At 44.2% G+C, this 26,243-nt stretch overlaps 1 protein-coding gene across 1 annotated transcript; it reads right to left on the bottom strand.

Annotated features, from left to right (window-relative positions):
- LOC136565832 (protein argonaute-3) lies at positions 1–24,764 on the bottom strand. Its single transcript, XM_066564663.1, has 19 exons — positions 24,677–24,764; positions 17,952–18,123; positions 16,782–16,902; positions 16,030–16,238; positions 14,700–14,836; positions 12,498–12,632; positions 10,274–10,361; positions 9,995–10,142; positions 9,567–9,686; positions 8,963–9,085; positions 8,653–8,786; positions 8,056–8,240; positions 7,623–7,782; positions 6,887–6,977; positions 5,735–5,929; positions 5,290–5,424; positions 4,623–4,724; positions 3,363–3,562; positions 1–2,296 (listed from the first exon to the last, which is right to left on the bottom strand). The coding sequence occupies exons 1-19, from the start codon at positions 24,693–24,695 to the stop codon at positions 2,188–2,190; spliced, it is 2,583 nt and encodes an 860-aa protein (XP_066420760.1). The 5' UTR covers positions 24,696–24,764; the 3' UTR covers positions 1–2,187.
- Positions 24,765–26,243: the final 1,479 nt, after the last annotated feature.

The following is a 26,243-nucleotide window of genomic DNA, read 5'->3' as shown; positions in this document are numbered from 1 at the left end:
TTGCCAAGTTAGTCTTTGACATTATTTTCCTTGTTTTTGAGAGATAAAATAGGTATCTACACCAGCTGTTAGTAAAGCTCTTGCAGACAGTGTTGTGAACAGCACTACGGACATTTCCATACAATATACAAACGCACAAAATACAGTACTTGGTTTTTCTGGCAGAAAAAAGGGGGTTCATGCCTGGTGAAGCAAAATGGGCTCAGATTTTAGGCTCAAAATACAGTATATTGGCAAACAGCAGATTTGGTGAGAATGAGGAGAGAAGCTACTTAGACCAACCAGGTTTTCATGTGAGAGCAGGTGGAGGTCGGGAGGGCTGGGATCACAGCAATGCCCATACAAACAGCTGCAGTAAATATACTATGAACCAGTGCAAATAAAAACAGTCAAAAATGCAGTTCACGAGTTTACAAAGTGCAAAACTCCCCAGTCCCCTCGTTGAATAAATGCTCGTCTCTGACATCTTAAACATTGGTTTTAAAGTGGAATGAAAGAGTCCCATTGGTTTGTTTCACATTTCGGTGATTTAACATGTTAGAACTATCCCAGCCCTCTTTATTTGCAAAGTGAAATGAAGTTACCAATAACTTAATTTTAAAAGGAAAGTCACTATCAAAGAGGAAAAAAGCCTAAAAACTTTTATTAATTCCAGACATTTTACTGATGTCAAATAGGTTTAACTAAGCATGTAAAAACTGAGATCTTAATACAAAACCCTTTCCATTTAATTCAAATATGCTCCACATTTCAAAGCCAAAAATAAGGCCAATTCCTTTGTTAAATCAAAAGACTGCAGCAACAAGTAAAGCTTGCAGAAGTCTAGAAGCATTTTTTGTAATTTTTTTTTTGATTTAAAAAAGGAAAATTCAAGATTCCTTCTGACTATAAAACTTTCCTTTCAAAATTAAGGCTTTTACTTTGTCCTTTTAAAATCCTGGAGGTGTCCATTCTCCCATGGTCCGTGGTACGGACACTGCTTCAGTACAGCTCAATGGACACAGTTTTTCTTTAGAATGCTTATTGCACTAAAAGGTAGCAAAACAAGTTGTCAGTTTCTTTTTTTAAAAATAAACATGATTACATTTCTAAAAAATAAAAGTTGATGTTGACCATATGTTCCGTAATAATTAAATTAAAGCATTATTATTACTCTAATAAATATAAAAGAAACAAAAGGAAGCTAAACTTCAAACACACATACATATGAATCACATTAAGGTGTGAGAGGCAGCAAGTAAAGTAGCAGGTTTCTTTTTTTTCCAAAAAGACCTTAGCTCTAAAGTTTCAGTTCTGGTGGTTACTGTATGTCATCCCAGAAAACCTGGGACATCAGATCTCACGTGAGGCTTCAACAGATTTGACTTGCCAGATAGGAAAAAATTGAAACTTTTGGACTAGGTAAAACAGCAGCTTTAGTAAATTCCCCCAGGGAGCAAGAAGAGTTGGGTCACTACTGCCTGCACATGAACCACGAGCTTCTTGGATTGCTTTTGAAAGGGAATTCTTGGAGCTGAGAACTCCAAAGCTGTGAGAAAAGACACAAAGGCAGCCATTGGCTAAATTAGGTTCAAATTATTGGATTAGTGTGCAAAACATCTTCCCCCCCTCACTGTTACCTAGCTAGTGCTGTACATTCCAATGCACTTGGATATGTTCACATTCAAACGCTCGATGGCAATACTGAGAGAAAGATTCCTCAGTGCACGGGGGTTAAAAACTTATTTTCTTTTTTGCACACTTCCCTTCTCCAAACAATCACTGTGATTGTTTCTAAAAGGTGGTTTGTTTTTTTGTTTTAAATTACACAATAGATTTTAGTTTATTATTACTATCTTTTTTTTTTTTTGCAACAATAGTTGTGCTGCCGAGCAACTTGAGGTAAAGGCAGAAGAGGGTTAAACTACGAGAAATAATAATTAAAAAAAAATGATGGCGGCGGCTTCCCACAGGAGCCCGCCCCAAAAAAGCAGTTGGCTGGTTTCATATTGCATAATAGTGCTGTGTTCCTGGATGAAGTAAACAATCTTCCTCGTGTCAATTTAAGGGTGAGCCTCTCGCCCCTGCACAGCGTCAGCTCCAGCACGATGGGAGGCACAGCCCCTAAACCAACCCCCTGGAAACATACATTGTATGTGGCTTAAGTTCTCAGTTCTCCTCTCCGTGAGTGTCTCCCGGGTCATTGACTTAAGCGAAGTACATCGTGCGTAAGGTGTCTTGGTGAATCTGTACAGCCTTCGCCAGGGCCTGCGGGTCTCGCCCGTTGCTCTGTCCTGACACGTGGCTCCCTTCAGCACTGCAGGGAACGAGGGAGAGACAGGCAGGGCTGTAAATTGTATTAATTCGGATCAAAAAGCTGCTTTCGTTCTCTTTGATAGAATCACTCAGGTTGGAAATGACCTCTAAGGTCGAGTCCAACCTGTGAGCGATCCCAACCTCATCACCCAGCCCAAAGCACGGAGTGCTGTGTTCAGTTGTTCTTGAGCGCCTGCAAGGACGGGGACTCCACCACCACCCCAGGCAACCCCTTCCAATGCCTGACCACCCTTTCCATGGAGAAATTCCTCCTGACGTTCTGTTGTTCTTGAGCACCTGCAAGGATGGGGACTCCACCCCTTCCCTAGGCAGCCCCTTCCAATGCCTGACCACCCTTTCCATGGAGAAATTCCTCCTGATGTCCAACCTGACTCTCCCCAGGCACAGAATGAGGCTGTTTCTCCTTGACTTATCCCTTGTTCCCTGGAAGCCAAACCAGCCCTGGTTGGACCCCCCTGTCAGGGAGTTGTAGAGACTGAGAAGATCCCACTTTTCTCCAGGCTGAGCCCCCAAAGGACTGACTCTCCAGACCCTTCACCAACACAGCACCAGTGACAGAGCTGGACACTGAGAAATATCAACTCTCATATTCACTCAGCCACCTTGAGGCTTTTGACAAATCTCTTCACCATGGCTGCTCAGCTTGTTCATCTAAAAATAAGCCTTTTATAAATAAATTGATGACTTGAAGGTTGTAAAATACTTCTGACATACAGAGTTAGATAAGTGGAAGCACTTAACATTTGGTTCATTCATGACTACTCTGATTCTAAAGCAAAAAAATTAAATCGGTGGCTTGATTGCCTCAGACCACGTCAAAATCATAACAAAACACTTCAGTAACTGAATTCTTTTTATCTGAGTGTTATTCAGTAGAATCCACCAACCCACTCTGGTCTGATGTAGAGCAGCAGCTGCCAGGAGCGATGATCTTAACATCAGTCCTAGAGGCAACAAAAACTGAGCGCAAGACCAGCAGGAATCACCCAGACACAGTCAGGTGCCTTTAGGCCTGACAGTGGATGAGAGCAGAGGCTGTGATGTACCTGTCGTGTTCCTTGTCCACGAGGTGGTAGCGTGCTCTGAATGCCACCAGGTGAGCGTAGTAGGCGGGCGCGGGGATGGAGACGGAGCGGGTGCAGCGCACGTACGTGTGGCACAGCTGGTACGTCAGCAGCTGCAGCTCGTCTGCTGTGAAACAGTTGTCATCCCACAGCACGTGGTAGTGGGAGGGACGGCTGGTTCCCTGCAGAGATGGGCATGGACAGTCACTTGTCTGGGTTTCCATAAATAAGTCAGGTTTTGATGCCCAGAAAGGGCCAGGCTATCTAGTGTGAATGCCTACGTAACAGCAGCTGAACAAGTTCATTTTTATGTCAGCTCTAAATGTATTTAAAGATTACTGAGTCTAACATATACATGATTTTATTGCTCTGTATGTTCTTGCTTGGATAAAACCCCTCAGTGAGCAACATCTACTCCCAACATGACTAAACCACAATTACAGCTCCTCTTACCTACCTTCAATTAAACTGTTTCTCATGAAACATCCCAGAGAAACACCCAGTGCTTTTAAATCCTTCTGGTTCCTGAGCCCCCTAACTGCAAGTATGAACACTAGAAACTCAAGTTAAATCTTCCAGTGCACCTGAATTGGGTGAATAGTTGTGCTTTAGCCAAGCTACAAGTCTCTCCTTTTAAAACAAATATATCTGGAGTATCAATTTAGCTCAGGTTCTTTATGCCTTGTTATATTAAACACAATGAGCTGCAACTACACCCAGCATTTCTGCTTCAAATGATATAAATCTTTTCTGCTTCTCCTTGATATAAATCTTTTTCCACAGGGCCAGAAAGCAGCTTGCTCAGACACAGTGTAAAGGTTGACAAAAATCCCATTGAAATGATTCAAAACTGGAAAAGAAGTCATGCCCAGCCAACCTAAACAAAACTGATGACAATGTGGTCAGACGCACATGATAAAAATTTAAAGAGTAAATTTTTTTCTAACCTTTTAAGCAATAGCCTGATACAAGGCTATAATATTTTTTCAGAAATAATAACATTACAAAATAAAGTGACTTCTTAAAAACAAAACTTTAAAAAGCACCACTTACCATCAGTGAAAATTTAAATGTGCAAATAATTTGTTAAGCAAATCATCCTCTAAGTCTCACAATAATGTTTTATCTCAGATAAAACCGAGCTAAAAGAACGTTTCCCTGCTAAGTAACTGTTTGTAAACAGGTGTCACAAAAAGAAGAAAAACAATTTGTTCTAAATTCACATTTACAAAGCATCCATACCTGTATTCCAGCATGGCTACAGAGGTAAAAATCAAACTCGTAGGGGTGTGTAATGTCTGTATCTACAGTTGTCCCAGCTGGAATATTGCCACTTCGTCCAACCTAGAGAAGAGGTTTGTTAAGTGCAGCCTCAGCTGTTTATACAGCTCAATTGTAATGAAAAATACAAGTTTCTATTCACCACTGGCAAGGTTTCGGCACATCAAGCACCACAGAACTGTTTGGAATGTGCCACTACATCAGCCTTGGAGGTTTGACAAGGACACTGGATGGCTCTCCAGCAGCTTACACAACACTGCACCTCCAGCACATCAGAACCTTCCAGCTCAGGCTGAAGAGCTGCAGACATTTGTATTTAGAATTGTCAGCTTCAGTTTGGATTGATTAACTCAGAAAAAAGGTTCCACCATTTTGTACTTTCTTTTATTACTGCTGGAGATTGGTCCTGAGTAGTCACATGGATTTTAGCTCCAATGTGATGCTGTGGGGGTTTTTGACAGACTTAAGGTCAATGATTTTTCAATTTGGAGCCCAATTTTATCAAATCAACACATCCCTGCATGCACATTTAACCAGATGGACAGAAGCCCACGCTAATATTTTCTCCAGCAGACTAAAAGCTCCTCATGAAGCTTTCCCAAAAGGCTCCTCAGAGGGCAGTGATTACCCTTTCTGTTCTGTCAGCACAGAACAGCCGCGTATGATGTCTCTTCTGCACCACAATGTAGGTTATTCCAGGCTGGTAATCCTTCTCCAAACTGATGCAGGCTTCTCTAATGGCCAGCAGTTCATAATACAAAACCTACAAGCACAAGAACAGAGGGGTTTAAGTTTTCCTTCCACTGTATTCTACACACAACTCTGTGTAGTTAACAAGTACAGCTTTGGCACACAACTGGTAATCTCAGAAAGTACTTAGAGATATGTGATTTCCCAAATTTGAAGACTTCTTCCCAGACAGGAAAACAGCTGCAACTCTTCTTACCCAACAAGATTAAGAAATTCTCTCCTCAATTATTTTGTGTAAACATAAGCAACTCAAACAGTACAAAACAACACCTGCAGCTACTACAGAGTAAGAGAATCTTTCAAGAACCCACAACTGAACCAACCTGTCGGAACTGTCCCTCAGAGACCCCGTCCCTGTAGAAGATGATCCGGGTGGGCTTGAACCGTGTTGATTTGTAGAACTGGATGAGCAGCTCCCTGACCATGGAGGCCAGGTCCTGGATGATCTCCTGCCGGGGCCTCTGGACCCTCACCGTGGCACAGTACCGGCTGGGATGAGCATCCATGCTGCCTACAACCTGGGGGGAGATGCACCAGGGGAGGCTTCAAGCTCAAATCTATGCCAAAACAACTAAAACCAAAAAAGCCAAGAGAGGCAAGCACAAGATGTTTGTGCTAAACAATAGCCACAGTAACACTTTCAACAGGAACTTGTACTTGGTACAGGTTTAACACCTTTTGCCCCCAAGCATCCTGAAATGCACCTGCAGAATTTGGCTTCTCACTTAGGCATATTTTTATAATCCAGAGACATTTTTCTGTGACGTTTTCTCACCTTTAACACTGAGAAAAACCTCAGCTTCCCTTAGTTACTTTAAACACAGATGCAGTTTCCTGCAATCAATGACAACTAAAATACCAAGGGGACGAAGTAGGAGAGGACTGACCAAGCCTCCAATCACCACCTTGAGTTCCTGGACTGTACCAACACAAAAGGTAAGAAATGTCAAAAACATGTCTGCCAAACCAGGCCTTTAATGACACTTTTCTCCTTTAAAGAACCAAAAAATGTTACTAGCTAACTGTTGCAGTAAGGAAGAAAAACCATAAAGAAAGGCCTCATAAAATCAGGCCTGCTCTGGCTGGCCTGTCATTTCTTCTAAGGCAGGCTAGCTATTTATGTGAATACAGAATGGGCTTTTTCCACCATGAAGAAAATGGAGTCCTGTGTGATTTATTCCCATAGTTAATGTCACCAAGCTGTATTATTTCCTTGAGAATATTTCTGCAGAAATATATTATTTAACAATGTCATTTTACCTTGATTTAAAAATTAAAGAGCTAAGGAACCACTCTGAAGTATAAGGCAGTTTTTTTCTTTTAAATACATGATTTTTAATATCATTGGGACTGTGTACAAAGAACTGGCATAAGCCCTGAAAGATATTTGATATGGACATAGCCCATAAGTTGCACTTACTATTCTAACATTTACCCACAATGAAAAAACACCATGTAAATTTAATAAAACTTACAGCAGCAATGGAAGGCTTCTTTCCATCTCCAGCTGGAGGGTGAGTGACATCAGCTCCCAAAAAGATCACTGGCTGCTGGAACACAGAAGGTCTTCAAAAAGAAAAAAGTGCTAAGTCACACTTGTAGCTGAAGAGCTGCCACAAGGTCATCGCTCACCGTGGGGGTTGTTTCTGTCTCAGCCTTATCAGGTACCCGGGCCAAGGCTCAACAATGGGATCTTTGTGCACAAGAGGTGAACTTGGAACCCTCCCCAGCAGAGCCCAAAACACACTGCAAACACACTGCCAGAACTGGGGCACGACTGGTGGGGAGCAGCCCCAGGGCTCCAGTGGAGTGGCACAGCCAGGGGCTTCAGAGGCCCCATGTGAGCTTGGGGGTCCCCTGAGCCCTACTGAGCTACAGCACCAGCATACACATTATACTGTTCTGCAGGACTTGAGCAGCAGGATGCTCTTACACTGCCTTTAAAATATTTTTCCTCACACAACTGTTCCGCATTTCAACTTTGATACTGATCAAACATTTGACAAGAACCTTGGCTGAAGACCTACTGCACAGGCCAAGCACCACTCTGAGCCTGTGCTGGAACGAATTTAATTCTACTTCAAATACCACATACTATTATCAAAAGACTATTTTAAATTAAAACTTGGCCACATTTAAATTTTGGGTGCTAAGAAGCAAACGTAACCATATCTGTTAAAAGAAAACCCAACGCAATCTCCAGAGTCTTACCGTTGATGAGGTACAAGGATGTTGTTGATTCCTCCTAGTTTAACATTAATCTTCAGGCACAGATTTGAGAGGGTCTGTGGAGATGTTTTAATGACATTCTTGACCTGAACACACTGTGTGGCCATTCCCAACAGCGTGTCTCCCACGCGCTTCACCTCCGCTGGGAAGCAAACACAAGGAGACAGCTTGAGTCCTTTTGAGGTTATTGCTGCATTTTGATCTCAGATAAGTCACAATAATTCTAGTGCACATACTGTGCAGTAACTTCTAACTTAGCTGCATACTCAGACCTGCTTCCAATTTATCTTCAGACACAAAACAATGGTGTCCAATAGCTAAAGGATGGTTCTGAGTAATTTTTAACATATGCTGGGCAGCAGATTTCTCCAAATAATACCTGACTGAACAGGTAAAGACAGAGGTGTGCCCTTACCATACACAGGTGTCTTCCCTGGCAGGATGACAATGATGAGCTGAAGCCCTGAATAGGTGTTCTTGAGGTGTCGGAACATGGGCTCCACGCTGTCTGCACCCTGGGCGTACTTGCAGAAGCAGGGCTGGCCCTGGATGGGCATCCCGGCGTCCTTGGAGATCTTGCGCAGCTGGTCTGTGAAACCCCTGCAGATGAGGAGATTTTTGGATTTGTGCAGTAGCAACAGAACACAATAAGCAAAGCACAAAGGGACAGAATCGTCAAAGGAAGATGATTCCAAATAGGTTTTAAAGCAGCATTTTAAAAATGTTTGTTATGCGAAGGGTGCACAGCTGTGAAACACCACAGGCCAGAATGGGCTAAAAAATAGTCTAGACAGTACTTTGTTCAGGTGTCAGAAGGGACTATATACAGTGATATTACAAGACAAACACCCCACAGTGTACCCAGGATAGTGTTTTGACTGTAAGCAAACCAGCCCAGATTCCCACTCTAACATCTCACATTAAACCCAGGTAAAATGCTCATTGTAATCCTACATTCGTGTTTCACTCCATTAAGAGAACAGTCCAAAGCCTGAACCATAACATGCCTTACTTCAGAATTTCTTCTCTGCACTGTCTCTGCGTTGCAAAGCAAGCTATGGCCCACATCTTGATCTCCACCCCAGTGTGGAACTGTTTTCCTCTCATGTCCCACACACCGTGGCTTGGTGTTGCCACGGTTCGATTCTGGGGAAACAAAAGCAACAGACACTCAAGTGACTAAAAAAAGAAGCAGCCGATGCTATTTGCAGTTTCAGGAGAACAAAGAAGAGTTTATCATTCAAAGCCTGATCCCTGTAGAGTCAAAGTGTACAGGAAATCACTCCTCAAAATGGAAAGCAGAGGAAAAGCCAAAGCCTCACCCGTCCTCCATACTGCAGCATCGGGGCTGGGAGCACACGTCCTGTCACATGGGCCATCTCATCCCTCACTTTGAACTGGAACTCTTGGACAAAGGGATCTGCATCATAATTTGCACTTCTCACCTAGGAGAGATTTACATGTTACAGAAATATCTGATTATAATCTATATAATAAACCATAGGCTAACAGGAACACTGCAGATGTGTTCTTAAAACAATTTCATTGAAAAAGGCTCAGACGTGACTGCTCAATATTATCAACCCATCCTCAATGAAAACAATTACTACCATGAGATCTAATGGATGAGATGGTTTCTGTTCCCTTCATTACTCAAGTGCTCATTTTCAGTTTGTTCATTCAAAAGTATTTTTTTGAGCATTTCCTCACAGTAAATTAAATGTGGAGATGATAATGCAAGAGCCTGTACTATGGACTCATGTTATCTTTGCATGCCATTTTAAATAAATCCTATTAAAAAAAGTAGTTCAAATCTATTAAGTTAAAGGACAAGGAGGAATGAAAATCCTAGGAAGTTTTGCATGAATATAATCCAGCCCAGTGTCACTGAGCAGTGTCCCATGGAGCTGGGACTGGGGCACTCACCAATCTGCTGATCTCCTCCTGCCTGTCTGGGGCAGACCTGGCTGTAGCTTTTATCATGGTTGATGTCTGATTGTCTGTCAGCTTCTTGATGCACCTCTGGCCAGCCACGATGTTACACACCTGCAGGGAAATCAGAAGCATTAATTCACACCAGAAACACTCAGATCACACCACACTGTACACACATGACACTGTGCTGCCACTATGAACCCCAATGTGTTTGAACAACTGCCCATTATTTCTTGTATTTCTACACTTCAAAGCACTGTAGGATGCAGACAGTATTTAGTGAAATTAAAGAGTAAACCATGTACTCTATACATGCAAACCCATAAACACACTTGTATTGCAAAGAGCATAGATTCTTAATGTTTTGTAAACTGACAGAACCCACCCAAGCCCAGCTGATCTATCAGAGTAAGGCTTACTTCTAAAGGCAGGTAGGTGTGTTTTTGTTCCTGTCCCACTTGCAGACAAGGAAGGTGAGGGTATTTCAGCTGGAGGTTGTATTTCTCTCTGAAATACTGTGCTACTGTCCTCTCCACAGTCTGGCCATTTTCTAGCTGTAAAGGAAAGCTGAGAAGACAGACATTTTAGTAAAATATTATCTGTCTAATAGCATCATCCCAAAATGAATGAAATAATCAGGTCCTGTTACTCAGTGTGAAACTATCACACATTTCATGCTCTGACAGAAAGGCTCTTACGTTTGATGACTTGCAGGCCGTCTCGTTACGTTACAGACACGGTACTTCCTCCTCATTGTCCCACAGTGAGTCACTTCTACCTTTAGACCTGCATAAAAGCATCAAAAAAACCTGATGCCATAACTACACAAACATGTACACAGGAAACACAAGGTTTTAAATGATAGAACATAACAGCTTTGGGGTCAGCATCAAATAGCACAAAGAAATTATTATTCGCCAAACATTTTTACTTTCATTATAATTTGAGTTCTGACTAATCCTGGTGATTATCCTCACAAATCATGACGTAAAATATTTAATGTTCAATGGCTTCTGAATTTCATTTCAAAAGCATTGACTGAACTCGGACAGCAGTTTTCACCATATCCTCCTGTTCTCATTCTCAATCTTGTACATCTCTCCAAACTATCAGTTCCAATATAATTGAAATTAAAAGGACAAAACCAGGTTTCTACTTTATCATCTTCCCCCCAGCCTTCTGTCCACATTCATACTGTAATTTTCTTTAATTTCACTGACCAAGTTCAATTTTGCATGTTGAGAATCTCGTCTCAAAGCACCCAGCCTACACACCAGAGCCTCTCCAGACTTATCTCTGCCCACGATAATCATGACAGTGGCAGCTCCAGGAGGCTCTGGGGGCTGTTGCTGTGACTGTGCACACACTGTGCTGCTCACACAGAGCAGCCTCAACATCTGCTGGGAGCACCGAGCTTACCACACGAGGGCTGCACAGCATCCACACGCTGCTGTCCTTCCCCAGCTCCACAGGACAGAAAGCAGCTAAAAACAAAGCCTGGGTACTCAAAGGTTTCACCTCCAGTAGTAAAGTCTAATTTTAGTGATGTCTAGGACTAGAGGCCTTTGAAAGAGCAGTGGGATGGCTCATCCTGTTGAGGTTTGTGTGGATTGTGGACCACTGACTGAACACCACCCAAAATCAGGTCGCCAGGTACCAGACACCAGACTGTGTTTAGTTTACAGGGGACACAGACATCACAAAGAAGCACTGACTGTACCTGCTTGCTCCCTGACAACACTAATTGCATCAAGAACATCAGTATTACTCAGAGGACGGCACAGTAAAAATAAACCACCACTGCCCTGACACGGCATTAAGAGAAAATAGAGAAAAGAAACCATGGGGCACTGTGACCACAGACAAGGGCTGATGAACACAGAGATATCTGGAACCCATTCCCTGCTCTGTCATTACTCTGCTGTGACACTACCAAGGCAGTGCCCTCCCCCAGTGCTGCTCACACACAGCCAGCTCTAATGCAGGGCTTGTTTTGCTGTACATGGTCACGTCCTGGCTGGAGCTCTCAGACCCTACAGCAGCAAAGATGAGTCTGAGAGCAAAGGGAGAACTTTCAATATTTTCTGACTATGGTAACAGAGCCTCTGAGGCACCTGAGATCAAGCAGAGGCAGTTTCTCAACCTCCAGTTACCTGCCCTACAGAATTAAGGCAGACAGGCAGATGTAAAAGGGGGCATGCTAGGACTAGTACAAAATAATTTCTGTCTTTTTTCAGTCATGGCTCTTCTGTGAGCACATCCCTTTATGATTACAGTTCAAATTTACTTTTTAGCTGCCCAGTATTTCAGTAGAGTCTAATCTTGCATCAAGTGTTTAAGAGCTGAGCTCCTCCAAGGCTTTTCTCTCTGCAAATTACACTGGAATGAAGGATATGGGAAAATACAAACCCAAGTAGCATATATGGAGTGAAACCACTCAAACCAGCAGCTTATGCAATTCCTTTGGAATGGAATTTGGCCTTCAGCTGCAAGTGGTACTTATTTTTCCACAAGGCAATCAGTTATTAGAATTCACTATAATACTCTTTCATAGAATCAATGTTGGCCCTGAAATCAATGTTCACTTTGCCACAGCACTGAAACAACAAGAGCCCACACACAATGCCAGGTGGCCTCAGGGACCCTGGGTTAGGAGAGGTTGGCAGAAGCCACTTACCTCTGCCCAGGCAATGAACAACGTGCTCCCTCTTTCCCTCTAAGCCACTGGAATGTTTTTCAGCTCCCATTTCTGCAGAGCTGCATTGTTTGTCTCAGGATTAGAGCTACACACATGGATACTACAATTCTCTTGGCAGTTCCAGGCCCTTCTGATCCATGTTAAACAGACTTCCAGTTAAAACAATTCCCTTAGAATTAACTTTACTGTGTTACCTAGGAAAAAACCAACCCATCTCTACTCACCCTTTATCTCTTTGGTGAATTTTACCCGATGAGAATCAGTCAGAGGTCTTGGTTGTTCATCAATATTATGAATGTCAAGGACTTCACACATGAACTGAATTACGGGTTGTGCTTTGTAGAAGGCAGTGGCAGAAACTGCAAAGAGTAAAATATGAAGTGTAAAAAAACCCCAGTCAAAGTATTGTGAAGCAGCTCAAACATCAATATTTCTTAGAATTCCACATAAACCTCAGGCACATTTAGAAACAGAACAGTGAGTTCTGCAAGAGTAAAATATCAAAAAGCCAGCAGAAAGTCTACAGTGACACATCTCTCTACAGTACAGTCATCCTGCTACTAACTGGAATTTCAGGGGTTTAAAAGGGTTTTTCCCCCAGAGAACATTTATTTCTAGAAAGCTGCAACACCCCAGAGAGACATTCTTTTACCTCTGCAGAGACAGGATTAATATCCCTCTACCACAGACTTTTGAATATTAAAAGCTAACATAATTCAACGTGCAATATAATTTTGTCAGTTACACAATCTGCTCAATTACTGAAACAATATCTGGTGTAGACATGAGCACTATTTTGACTATGCACAAATTGTGTTGGTGTAGGGGGAGTGCAACTCTTGATCTACTCAAATCTCCTCCCCTCCCCACATGCTAATGACACTATCACTTTAAGGGGCAATATACTGGTTTTAAGCAGGACAGCTGACTTATTATAAATCATAAATTACCCTCTTGACAAAGTTATAAGCAACTGAAATGACACCTTTGGCAGGAAGGGCGAGGTGGGACTAGACAGAGCTCAGACACAAACTGTTCCACACGTTTCAAACTTTAAATGTCAACAACAGAAAAGAAACACTCAACAAGCATTTATCAGTTTTCCAGATCTCATGTACCAAACCTGCCACACATCTGTGCTCATACAACCCAACATTCTTCAGACATGTGTCACTTGAGCAGCCTACCAGGTTCACATGAGGCATCAACCAACACCTCCAGATGCCTGAGACTGCTCCAGATTTGAGTGACCCCAAACCCTCACTCTCCCCACCCTGGCAGTGTGTGGGTTGTCTCCCACAGCAACACTTCCATGGAGAACCTCATCCAACTAAACAACTGAAAAACCTCCAGTGATGGGATGTGAAGACAATTTCACAGCCTCAAATGAGGAAACGGAACAACAGCTCTGTGAATCAGCATTAAAAAGGGCTTCAAATTTCTCATTCACAGGAAGGACTGAAAAACTTTTACTCCAAGAGTTACTACTGCACTTGTTAATGCTGGTAAGAAAAACTTGTGTCACAAAGTAACAGCACAGTACATTATCAATTGGTGTAAATTCATCCTCTTCTACATGAACTGCAGTTCTCTCAGTACCTTACATATAGATACCAGCACTGGTTCTTTTTGGGACAGGTTGAGATTTTTACATTCAAATTTTTAAACCACAGCTGCTGTTAGAAAGGCAATTTTACAAGAACAAACTCTGTAACTCCAGTCACACGAGAATCACCCACAATTTACGTCAACCAGAACACATGGACTTGCAAATTTTTAGCAAGACAGCTCAACATCTGCAATATTTTATTATGCTCCAAGCACAACCTGACTTGGAGTGCTCAATGTAGAGCAAGACAATTTACCTTGGGTTTATAAAGCATTTCAAAGACAGTGAGAACTGAATGCAAATCAGAGAAAACCTCAGGCAGCACCTGCATCTCCACCACTGACACTTTTCAATGAGGGTTTAACAACTAAATAGAGTTGAGTGCTCACAGGACGAGGGAGTCTGACACAGGCACCAGTTGGTCTCAGATCCATTCATCTGGGACTCAATACAGTGCTGCAGAGCTGATCCTTTTGCATAAGAAAGCCTATTCCAATCAGCCCTATTCAGAGAAGTGTTCGGGGTATGTTTTCCAGAGTTTTCTTGGAAGTACTGAGCACCACTCACTGTGTACAGCTGCACAGAGACACAGTGCAGGCAACCTGCCTCTGTCACTGGGGATGCACCAATACTGAAATTAAGCAGGAAAACAAGCCCTGTGCAATTCCATCTTATGTAGGGATACTGGTTTTTATATGGCAGCTAAATTTCTGCTCAAACATTGACACCATGAAAATGCAAGGAAAACAGACTGAATTTCTAGGTAGCCTTTGCCTTACATGTCTGGTCTGAATCTCAGCCCTGAATCTCCACTTACCATCGATGTTGAGCATCATTTTCCACATGGCAGGTCGGACAGACTGATGGAACCCAAACCAGACCTCCCTGCCCCCTCCCAGGGGGTGGTCATAGCCTTCTGGAGCTGAGAAGAAGGAGCGGCCCACGGGGGTGTACCTGGTGAAACAGGTGGCCACACATTTATGCTCTTGTTTTCCAAACATCAAATTCACGTAACAAAGATTATAACACACTGCATTATTATTTTTTGGCATTTTGTGCACCAGCAACCTGTGCCAAGAAGCAAGTATAAACAAAATACTCTGAATGCTTCTTTTCCTATTGCAGTGCTTTTAAATTTAGACAAAAAACATTTACTACTTTTAGCAATGCACAAACCACTTTCAGTTTTTACAACAAATCAGGAACTAAGTTAACTTACCCTTCCTGATCTTCTGCTTCAAGAAAGTGGGATCTCCACCACAGCAGATTCTGTACAACAGCCTTGTCTATACTGGCCTGACCCTTAAATACCATTTTTTCTAATTCATAGGGAACTTCTGAATACAAGATACATTGAGAGAAGCAAAAGTTTGGGTGAAACAAAGAACTAGATGAAATGATGTTTCTCTCACAGGTAGAAAACAGCTGCTCCTGAGCCTCCACACCTCCTGTTTTGTAATGCACAGGCATTGGTACAGAGGCTAACATCTTCAGATCTGGGGAAGCTGAGGAACACTGGATTCCACAAAACCACAGGGCACTTTTTTTCGTTGTCAGCTACACGCAGTGAAACCCATCAGAGCTATCAGTGAAACCTATCAGAAATCTGCTCAGAGCAAAGCCATTGTGCTGCCTAAAGCCAAGAAACTTCAAAAGTAACTTTCATTGACCAAATCAAGCAAAATTAGCCTTCTCTAAATGTCAGGGCTCTGAGATAAAATAACAAATATGAGACTTGGTTAGGACAGATCCTGGTCCCAGCCATGTATTTCAGAGATGAGAAGCATGACTGGTGCCAGTGTACCAATGGATTAAAGAGACTGCTTTTCACAGGCACTGCCCTCACTTGGCTCAAGCTGAGCAGAACCAGGACAGCAGTGCTGCAGCTCACTGGAACCTCTCAGCATTTCTATGAAGGCCCGTTATAAATGCCTGATGTTTCTTGATCTTTTCCAACACACACATCACCTGCTCTGCCTACAGAAACGCTTGTACAGGACTGACTATAAGCTCCCTGTTCAGCTCACCAGCAGTGCTGCAGAGGGCAATGAACAGTTTCTCTTTTCACCTGTGAAGAAATGGGGATGAAGGTCTCCCAGTGGGGATACTTCAGGTAAAGACAGACTGCAGGAAGACAGTGAACCTACTTCATGGAGGGGAGGTGTCGTAGCACCACATCGACAGCATGAACAGGGTTAGTGCTGATAGGTTTGTCTAGTTCCAGAGGCTCAGGCAAGGTTCTTCCTGTCAAAACTTCATGCAGCAAGTGCCAGCTCACCCGAGAAACAAACTTTATTGACACTTTGAAGGGACGATCTTTTCCACCTTCTCCGGGTAGTGTCACATCCAAATCCACCTGGGCAGGAGAGAAAAGAAAGAAATAAAAAGCAGCTTTTTAATCTGGAGTCTGGTAGCCTTGAGATTCCACTCGTTCCCATAACTGGACCAGAGACTCAAAGACTCAGATATTGAAGACACAGCACGTTTGATGAAAGTACATTATCAAATGCACACAGTGAAGAGAAGTGGGCTCTGACCAAGCACAAGAGGACAGAATAAATTTTTGTCACCCCAAATCATAAAGCAATACATTCTAGAAAAACTCTGGCTTGTTTTTTCAATTCATCATAAGATCATGTGTTACAGTCTGTGAAATGAAATGTTTTAATAGATTTTGCTGTAGAAAGCAGCTACTAAATTATACAGAAAGTTCAAAATGCAACTATTACATGAACATTTACATACATTGGAATTTGCAGGAAATATATCAGAAGGACTCCGTTTCAGTACAGATGCTGTAAGATACATCCAGCTTTTCAGAAATCAGCAATATTTAAAGTTGGGTTTTTTCCTTTCCTATGAAGCTGCTATTAATATAACATGTTCCCAGTTATCTTACCCCAGTAGTGGCCACAGGAAGTGGATTGGCTGTATAGAGGCTTCTTTTCCCATCATAAACTGGTCTACGGTCCCCAAATATTGTCACTTTAAAATGCTGCACCATAGAGTCCACCACGTCCCTGGAAAAAGGGGATATTTGCATTGAAGATGTTTCTGAAGAAGGATCAGACCCAAGCTGGCTCCCACTCTCAGGTGTTTTGCTGAAGTAGTTGCAATAAACAATACTTGAGTGAATTATAAACACCCACTGCTGTTCCAAAAGGTGCTTCACGTACTTTAACTAAATAAACACAACAGAATAAAATCAGAATCAATGCAAATGCTCAAACACTGGAGAATATTGGTATTGAGATAATTTCAGAAACTCCTAGAAATTACCAAGGCCTTTGTATCATCTTTATGATGGGAAACAAGAACACTGTTACCTTGGAAAAAACCCACAAAGTGGTACTGTGAAAAAACAGCACAAAGCCCATCTGGAAGCTCTGCCAGTTCACTGTACTGTCTGCAGCAATGTTTATCTGCTCCTTGATGAGAGTTCTGAATTCTGCCTACACTGGTTATAAACATGAGATGCCCTAACAAAACAGGCTTGGCAGTAAGTCCTTAATAACCTGAGTTTCTACAAAATCATGCAAAAGTCTGATCCAATTTGCACACAATTATAGATTTGCCTCCCTCGCTTTATTATAAATTGATGGCAATAAAGATTAACCTGACACAAGCACTGAAATTACACTTGAAAAACCATAATGAAATTTTCAGCTTATACAAAAATGCTTCTTGATGCAAGTAGTAGATAAAACTTTTGGAACACAGCAGACTTTTGGAGCACCTCCAAGTGTAACAAGCCTTTGGGATCTGAATTCTTTGGGAGGTCTCGGTGTTTCAGTGGCACAGAATGGAAACACTTTCCTTTCAGCACATGCAAAGCAGCCTTCCTGCACAGCAGCAGCTTCCAGGCACCACGGCCTGGCCAGGCAATATTAACCCAAAGTACTTCAGGAAGATGATAAATATTGACTTCCTCTTCAAGCTGAATGAGCAGCAGCACTTTCACCTCCCAGCTTGGAGGTGGGGAAAAGGAAAGAAAGTCTCCCTTTCACGGCTCCTGATGTTATTCAACATTCCCATTGGTATGATTTACAAGACAAATGTATCTTCTCACCTGTTCACCCTCCGAGGACACTTATCTGGTTTGATATCCACCTCATAGAGGTAGACATCAATCTTTGGGATTTCAACTTGGAAGCAGTTGGCCAGCAGTTTAATGGGCTTGCCCATGGTGCCATAGCCGGGACGTCTGGGCACCATGAGCAGGGGCTGGGCCCCCACGGGTCCTGTGAAGGAAAAATCCCACAGATTAGGAGAAAAGCACAACAAAAAATCCCCTGAACCAACTCCCAGGAGAACCAGGTGGGCACCAGAGCCAGCACACTCGAGGAAAGGAAATCAGCTGTCTCCAACAGCATGAAATTCCAAACAAATGCCTGCCCATTATTAATCCTTAATCCTCCTCCTACATCTAGATTGTTCTCTTACTCATGAACTTCAGTGATCAGCATGAATAAAATCCGGAGGTTTTGTTTAGATTTCCTAAGAAAACCCAACCAAAAATCCAAAACAAAAAGAAAAAAAACAACCAAACTCAAAAACCCTTAAACAAAAACAACTCCAAAAATAACACAGAAAGTTTTACAAGTCTTTTCTGAACACCCTGGTAATAATCAAGTGGCTGCAGAGTACAAAAATACAGAAGTAACTCTGGACTAATGCACAGGATTTGAGATAAACTCTTCATTTCAGTGCCAATATCAGCTTAGTCTTGGAAGACAGATTATTCTTGAACTTTGCTGGCTGAAAATAGATGAAGAGTAAGACCATTACCTCCCATCTAACTGCCCCCATAAAGCCAATTTGCCAGAAGAGTAAAGACTAAGATTAAGACAGGATTGTAAAACTCTTGATTACTTGCAGGCTAGAGAAGAATACCCAGAACTGCTCAGAAACATCTAAATCTGCACTGAGATGGGTACTTTGAAAAGTAGCTAAAACACCTACAGATTTGTTCCATTCTCATCTATTTAATTTGCTTTGCATAATTTAGGTGAGAACCCTCCACTCAAGATTTGCATTACTCATGCCTTACAAACCAAACACGGTAGTAAACATAGCCCATTTCCCAGAATTTCTACTGGTATTTCCACTTAAAAGCACTTCTTTCCAGTTAAGAAACAACAACAAACCCAAAATGCTTGGTAGCCTGAGTTTTAAGAAGTTACTCGTGGTACAAATGTCCTGATTTTCAGAGCATTTGAGCGAGGTAGTGCAAAGTTCTCCCCTCTCCTCCTACTCGGTGACGCAGGCAGCAATTCCAGCCCACTCGTTTTCATTGCAGAGTTAAAATGTCAAGTGCTGGGAAAAATGGTTTTTATTTGCCTTTTGATTAATCTCCATAATTTCTGTAAAAACCCTGTATTATCTTGAAAGAAATAATCATGTCCTGAAAACAGGTGAACATCAAAGCCAAGTTCCTCTGTAACATTTGTCTGGCTCTACCCAGAAAACTACTGAAAAATTCTGAGTGGGGCTGGCTTGGAGCCACAAGATAAAACAAAACAGAAAGCAAGAAGCATCATTTAAAACCCGCTCACAGACTCTGCTTATGCAAAACTTGTTCCAAGCATCTGCTCTCTTCAACTTTTCCTTCATTTTAATAATCTCACGTGAGTAAAAGCAGCCCTAGAATTTACTCCAGCTATATTTGCAGAATATAAGCATAAGCAAAAAAGTTACTACTAAACATTTGAGTGGCATAAACAAGTCAACAGTTTGCTTTAATATTCTAAAGACATACACAGCACAGTTTATATTTAGTTCCTATCTGGAGGAGAGAGTAACAAAACTGATGAAATAAAGATAACATTAAAAAGGTTCTTTTAGTCTGGTCAGCCTTGGGTGTCCCGCTCACCCTGGAAGAAGTTAGAACCCAGATTTTAGCAAACAGGACTTAAGTGACCAATAAATGAATCACAAGTGCAGGTCTACACATTGTTCAGGTGTAATTTAAAAAAATTCAGCTATTTTGCTATTATTGTGTGAATCATATGCTCCCTTGGACAAATGAACTTAAAAACATGAGTATGCCAGTACTGCCCAAATATAAGGGCACCCACTGAGAAGACCCTGCTTTGAAGAGACACTGACTTGCCAGATTCTGTTGTCAAAGTCTTGTGTCAGTGGCCTCAAAGCTGTGACTCAAAGCCCAATAAAACACAAATAACCAGCGAAGCTCTGGGGATGGTTCTGCCGCTGATCTATCGGTGACTCACCCAACCTCATGCCTAAGTCCTGTGTCAAGCCCATGGAAATAAACACACAAACCAAAAATATTCAAAGTACTATTATTCTACTGAGTACAGGATGCCCGAGTGGCAGATCCTTTCCTTCAAGTCCTTTAACCATTGCAAAAACAAAGTGGGTCAAGGCTGAAAAACCTTTCTCAAAGCAGCAGCAATGTGACGCCTCCTCCACAGGGGATGGAGCAGCTCCTCAGTGCTTCCAGAGAGTTCTGTATTGCTCAGCTGCCCACAAATTTGAGAGGAGAAACTTCTTTGTGTTAAGGAAACCAATATTCTGCCATTGCAGCACCAGGTACATACATACCATAGAATCATGGAACAGTTTGGGATGGAGTCACTTAAAGATCACCTCATTCTCACCCCCTGCCATGGCAGGGACACCTTCCACTGTCCCAGAGTGCTCCAAGCCCTGTCCAACCTGGCCTGGGACACTTCCAAGGATGGGGCAGTCACAGCTTCTCTGGGCAACCTGTGCCAGGGCCCCTCCACCCTCACAGGGAAAAAAATTTCCCAATACCCCATCTAAGCCTGCACTCTGGCAGTGGGAAGCTATCCCCCCCATCACTCCAGGCCTTGTAAATTGTCTCCCTTCTCAATTTTTCTTGCAGGCTCCCTTCAGATATATGCCTAGGACATTCTTAAAAATCCAAGTAAAACCCCCAAACTAACTCTGTTCAGTGTGCTGGAGCAGAGCTCAATTCATAAAATCAGCTCAGCAAAGCTCCCAGCACTAAAACTCAACTGATTTATAACAGAAAACAATGAACACACAAACAGGAACTATAACTGGTGTCTCAGATAGATTCTTGGAAGGCTTTTGTGCAGCAAGGGAGCACGTCTCAGATCATGGAATGGTTTGACTTGGAAGGGATCATAAAGCCCCCCCAGCTGCACTCTGGAAGTCCCTCTAACGGCTCCAACGAGCTCCGAGTGAGAATCTTTTCTTCCATGGAAGTATCAATGTTCCAATCAAGCTTGAACACAGCCAGAAGGGACGGCGATTCCTCGGCAGCCCAGCCAGCACACGGACAAGCCTGGCCTGCATCCAAACCCTGGCTGCACCTACCTAGCAACCAGAGAAGCCCTGTCGGAATAAAGCCTGAGCACAACGAGCAGGAGCTCAGAAACCTGCAAATGCTTCCAACACACCATTGTACAAAAAACTGCAGCTCCTGGCACAAGCAGGGTTTTTACAGAATGAAGAAAACCCCTGATCTCCAGCAGGATGCTAATAGGAAATGCAGATTTCCTTACAGAAAGGGCCATCCCCACCAAGCTTCCAGAAAAAAATTATCCTCTTTCACACTGTGGCTTCAGCATTATAAAGCCAAACTCTAATAACAGAGATAACTTAGTAGTTTTATTTTTGTTTATACAATAGTTCTAAATCCAACTGGATGGGTGGTGGAACTGCCTAAAACACAACAGCAAGGCCTGAGCAGGTAAATACAACTTACTCTGGCTCAGGAACACGAGGCAGATTTGTGGAACCGATTCCAGCCTCAGGCTGGAGCTGCACTGGAGAGAGCTAGAGCTCTCACAAGGAAGGGGAAAAAATAAAAGACTCCCTTTCACAGGGCCCCTGGCCTCTACTCAGAGGCCCAGCCTGTGGAGCTCTAAGAAGATTTTATCACTAACAAAAAATAACCTAATTCTGGATTAAAAAAAATACATAGAGAAGATTTGATTCCAACGTTGGTTTCAATGATCGAGCGCCGTCTGCCAGAAATCATGAATTGCCTCATTTCTGTCACTCGGCCCTGCTGGGTGGCATTACATTATTTATGAGTAATGCAATCCATGTTTTCTAAACATTCCTCCTTGCAATTTAGGGTTTGGTTTTTTTCAAGGTTTCGGATACTAAGTCATGTTCAAACTCATCAAAAGCCAACATTTTGATGCTGTGCTCTGTGACTGCCAACTGCACAAGCAAGTACTGGTGTGGTAACTCATTCTGCCCTAATGGACTTACAGAAAACACACTGGAGTGTTTTGGGGAGAATTTAAAAGACAATCAATGCTTCTGAACCATTAAAAAAATCTAAATACAAAAGCTTTAAGCCCAAAAATGCAGCTTATATGCACATAGTGGAGTTAATACCCAATTGCTCTGGGAGAAGAGAATGTGCCAGCCCACACAAACCCTGCACAAGTTTTCCCTGGAAGGTATTTCCACAGACCAAAATCTGGAATGTAAAAATTAGCTCAAGAAACACTCTTCGACATCTTCACCCCTAAGGAAGCAAAGCTCTGAGGATGAAACAATTTTCGATGTTCATACTGTGAGTCAAACAACTTCCACAGCAACTCCAGAGGAAATCTGCCACTGTATCTTACAGTAGAATAACTTTTGAAGGCAACTATGAATCACCCCCTTCCCTGCTCTACCACACCCACAAAAACGGGACTTTTAATGGGCTTCCCAAAGCACTACTCTGAATCAGAGAGAGAAAAGCCACTTCTTGGGATTTTCTCTGCCCAAGCTTTGTATGGAAAATAAACAGAACATTAAGGATGCCTGCAGTGCCTCATTAAAAACTGAAATTAAAAAATCCAATCCAAAACAAATTAACACTTTCAACACAAAAAGATGTGAGCTTAGAAAGAACAATGTAGGACATGGAAATGAAGACAATGGCACTGACACAACTTGGTTACACCACAGAACATCCCCTGTTGCTTGAACCTCCCTGCCTTTTGGAATTTTACTGAACATTCTCCTGGTGGAAGTGCAATGCCTGACCTGTGCTGAGAGCAGCTTTTCCTTCACTTCACTTTCCCCACCAAACATTTTACTGCTGTTCCTCAGTTTGGCTCCACCACAACCCACACCCTGAGCAGCCACCTTCACATCCAGCTCCTACTTTCAGTGATGTTCAAATTCCATGGACCAGGAGAGCCACAATACGCCCCAGATTCCTTAGCCTAAGCCTCTCACACAAACAGGACATCACCCACAGCACTGCTTCATCCAAGATGTCCTGGCACACACTTCCACACTTTACTCCAGGGATACTCACACCCCAATCTTTGTTCCCCTCTCTGCTTATTTCATCCCATGTTTTCCCTTCATGCACAGAAAACAAAGCACAGCTCAGTGTCTTTCTCTCTTTCATGACAGAGCTTTAATCCTCATTTGCTCCACCAAGGATGGTTTGTGTCCTCCTGCTCCAACACTGCACTTAACACTTCCCTAGACACAGGAAGAACCATCCCTTGTTCTGGACATGCCTGAGCCCACAAGGAACACTCTGCAGCAGCTTTGCTAAAATCCAACACATTGCAGCCTAACAACAGGAAAATTCACCCCAAAGGAAAACTAAACCATTTATGGGTTCCTCTTGCAAATCTGTTTATCAGGAGACAACTACAATTGCACTAGGTTATAATGAGAGTTTATTTAACACTGTGTAAGAGAGCATTATATGAATTCCACCAGATTGTTAAAATCCTGCACCTTAAAACATTCTCAACCCATCACGACCCCAAGCCAGGCAACAGCTGAGGTAGGGAGTTTTTCCAGCCAAATGCATCACTGTCCTTAAATCTCCAAGTATGTTAGAAAAGGATCTCCATATGGAGATGGGAAGGCACGTTTTGTGTTGACACCTTCAGTCTCACTCTTGTATTTTCACCACCTGTGGTACCTATTCAAGTGGCAGACATGGAACTCCAGGTGGCTTTGGACATTCCCTTTGCCATCGAGGTACAGCCAGGGAATTGCTGACTAAACACTGCCCAACCCTCAACCCTCCTCCACTCTTCTGCCAGATTTGGAATAAGTTATCTTGAAAAACTGAATCAGAACTTCTTTCTCCAACCCTCAAAATCCATTTAAACCACAAAGTTGATAAATACTGAGCATGTGCTTTCCCAGCAAAAGGATCAAACGGCCAAAATCTGTAGATTTTCATAGAATCACAAAATTATTTGGGTTGGAAAACACCTTTAAACCCATCCCATTCCACCCATACCATGGGCAGGGACACCTTTCACTATCCCAGGCTGCTCCAAGCTCCATCCAACCTTGTCCTGGACACTGCCCAGGGATGGGGCAGCCACAGCCTCTCCAGGCAATAACTCCTCATGATGATTATTGTGAAGCAGCACGCCCAAAGGCACAGGAATTAACCCCAAAACTCAAGTGCTAACACACAGGGGCCAATTAGCGGGTGTGAGCCCGGAAGGAGCTGCTCGAGGGAGCGCTGCCCGGTCCCGCCGGGCTCTGCGGCTCCGTCCCTCGGGCACCGGCACGGCGCGGGTTACGCAAGCCGGGCACCCCGGTTATGAAATACCGACAATTCCTCCTCCACCTCCGGCACGGCAAGCAGGGCACGGAGCGCCTCGGCCCCGGCTCTGCCCGGTACCAGGGCCCTGCCCGCGGGGCTTGGCTCCTCCCGCCCGATCCCGCTCGGGATGAGCTCGGCCCGGCCGCTGCCCCGCGGCACCGGGGCGGGCACTGGGACTTGTGGGGGATGGCGCGGGGGGCCCGTTCCCCGAGCCCGCCAGGCCCCGCCGGGCCCGCGCTCACCTGCGCTGCCGATTTCCATTCATGGAGCTGGGGCGCAGCCGCTCGGGGCTGCGGCGGCCGGCGCGGGGCTGCGCTAGGCGGCGGTTCCTCCGCCGCGCTCCCGGTTGGGCCGCTCCCGGCGCTGCTGCCGGTGCCTCTCCCGGCGCTCCCGGTGCCGCTGGCGGCGCTCCCGGCCCCTCACGCGGCGGCGGAGGCGGAAGTGGCGTGGCCGCCCCGCAGCCCCGGCTCGCGCGGCCGCTCCCGCCCCGCCGCGCGCGCGCCCCGCACGCCGGAAATCCCGCCCGCGCTTCCCCTGCCCCCGCGCGCGCCCCGGCCTTTCCGGGGGAAGGGGAAGCGGCGCCGGAAGCGGGCGGGGCGCGAGCCGGCGCGGTTGCCACGGCAACACCGGGGCTGGCGGGGAGGAGGCGGGAAAGGCGGCGGGAGCCTGAGGAGCCCTCAGGGCCGGGGCAGCGCGGGGCGGGACTGGCGTGCCGGGACACCGCTAAAACACACATGAGCCCAGCGGGAGCACCGGGGGTTGTTCCCGGCTCCGCGGCGTTGTGGTGTTTGAGTATAACGCGTTATGTCTGCGACGTTTTCTCCCTGCCGCAGCAGCTGCCTGTGCGGCGGCTTCGAGGGCTTGCAGCCCGCTCCCCAAGGAACTCAGCTGATGTCTCCTTAATCCTCACTAAAGGCGCCAGAAAAAGCCCCGCGCCCTGGCCCCGGCGATGTTCCCGGGAACGGGACACGGACACGGCGGGTGGGAGCGGCCGGCAAGGCCCGCACGCTGTGCCCGCTCCGGGTGGCGGGACCGCGACACTCGGAACGAGTCCGGCTGCGGGAGCCAGAGGGTGCTCGGGCCCTGAACGGCTCCCCGGGGATGGGCACGGCCCCGACCCTCCCAGAGCTCCAGGACAGAGCTCTCCGCACTGGGTGGGATTGTTGGGGTGTCTGTGCAGGGCCAGGCATTGGGCTGGATGATCCCTGTGGATCCCTTCCAATTTAAGGATGTTCCATGATTCATGATTTGATGATTCACTATATCAACATAAATTCAGAGCTTATGCTTGCCCTGTCCTCATTTTTGAGACTTTTTAGCAATGTTCAGTACCGCTGTGTTAGGGATATTTTATACAAACTGGCACCAAACAGGCAGAGGGGTGAAAGGGGCAAATGGCATGTGGGGAAGAGATTAGAATGTGACAGATGCAACAGGCTCAGTGCTGGGTCAGGCAGTGACACCGTTATTTCCTCTGCCCTCAGAAGATTTTTTTTTTTTTTTTTTGTAAAAACAGTATATTGGGACTTTTCCAAGTGGGTTTGAACCTGCTACTCATTGTCTAGAAACAATGTCACTTTTTCTGGTAGTGAGAGGGGCCCTTCCCCTGGGAAACAACTGGGAAGGTACCAAAGAACTGGAATTTTAGGCCAATGGAAGTTAAAGATCCATAATCCAAATGTCAGGGTCATTATTAAGAATTACCATCCTGAAGATTCCCAGCTGAATTAGTCTTTAAAAGCATAAATTTAGTTTTCAGGTAAGTGACACAGTAAGGATTTTAAACCCATGCAAATTAAAGGTAACCTG

The sequence above is a fragment of the Molothrus aeneus genome, chromosome 23 (genome assembly GCF_037042795.1).
Source record: "Molothrus aeneus isolate 106 chromosome 23, BPBGC_Maene_1.0, whole genome shotgun sequence".
Taxonomy (NCBI): domain Eukaryota; kingdom Metazoa; phylum Chordata; class Aves; order Passeriformes; family Icteridae; genus Molothrus; species Molothrus aeneus.
The sequence above is the reverse complement of the archived record's forward strand: the minus strand, read 5'-3'. Positions and strand labels throughout refer to the sequence as shown.

Coding starts and splice junctions, on each gene's coding strand:
- LOC136565832 (XM_066564663.1), bottom strand. Junction 6,978..7,622: donor ATCCTTGTACCTCATCAACG/GTAAGACTCTGG, acceptor TTCTTTTTGAAG/ACCTTCTGTGTTCCAGCAGC. Junction 5,930..6,886: donor AGAAGCCTTCCATTGCTGCT/GTAAGTTTTATT, acceptor ATCTCCCCCCAG/GTTGTAGGCAGCATGGATGC.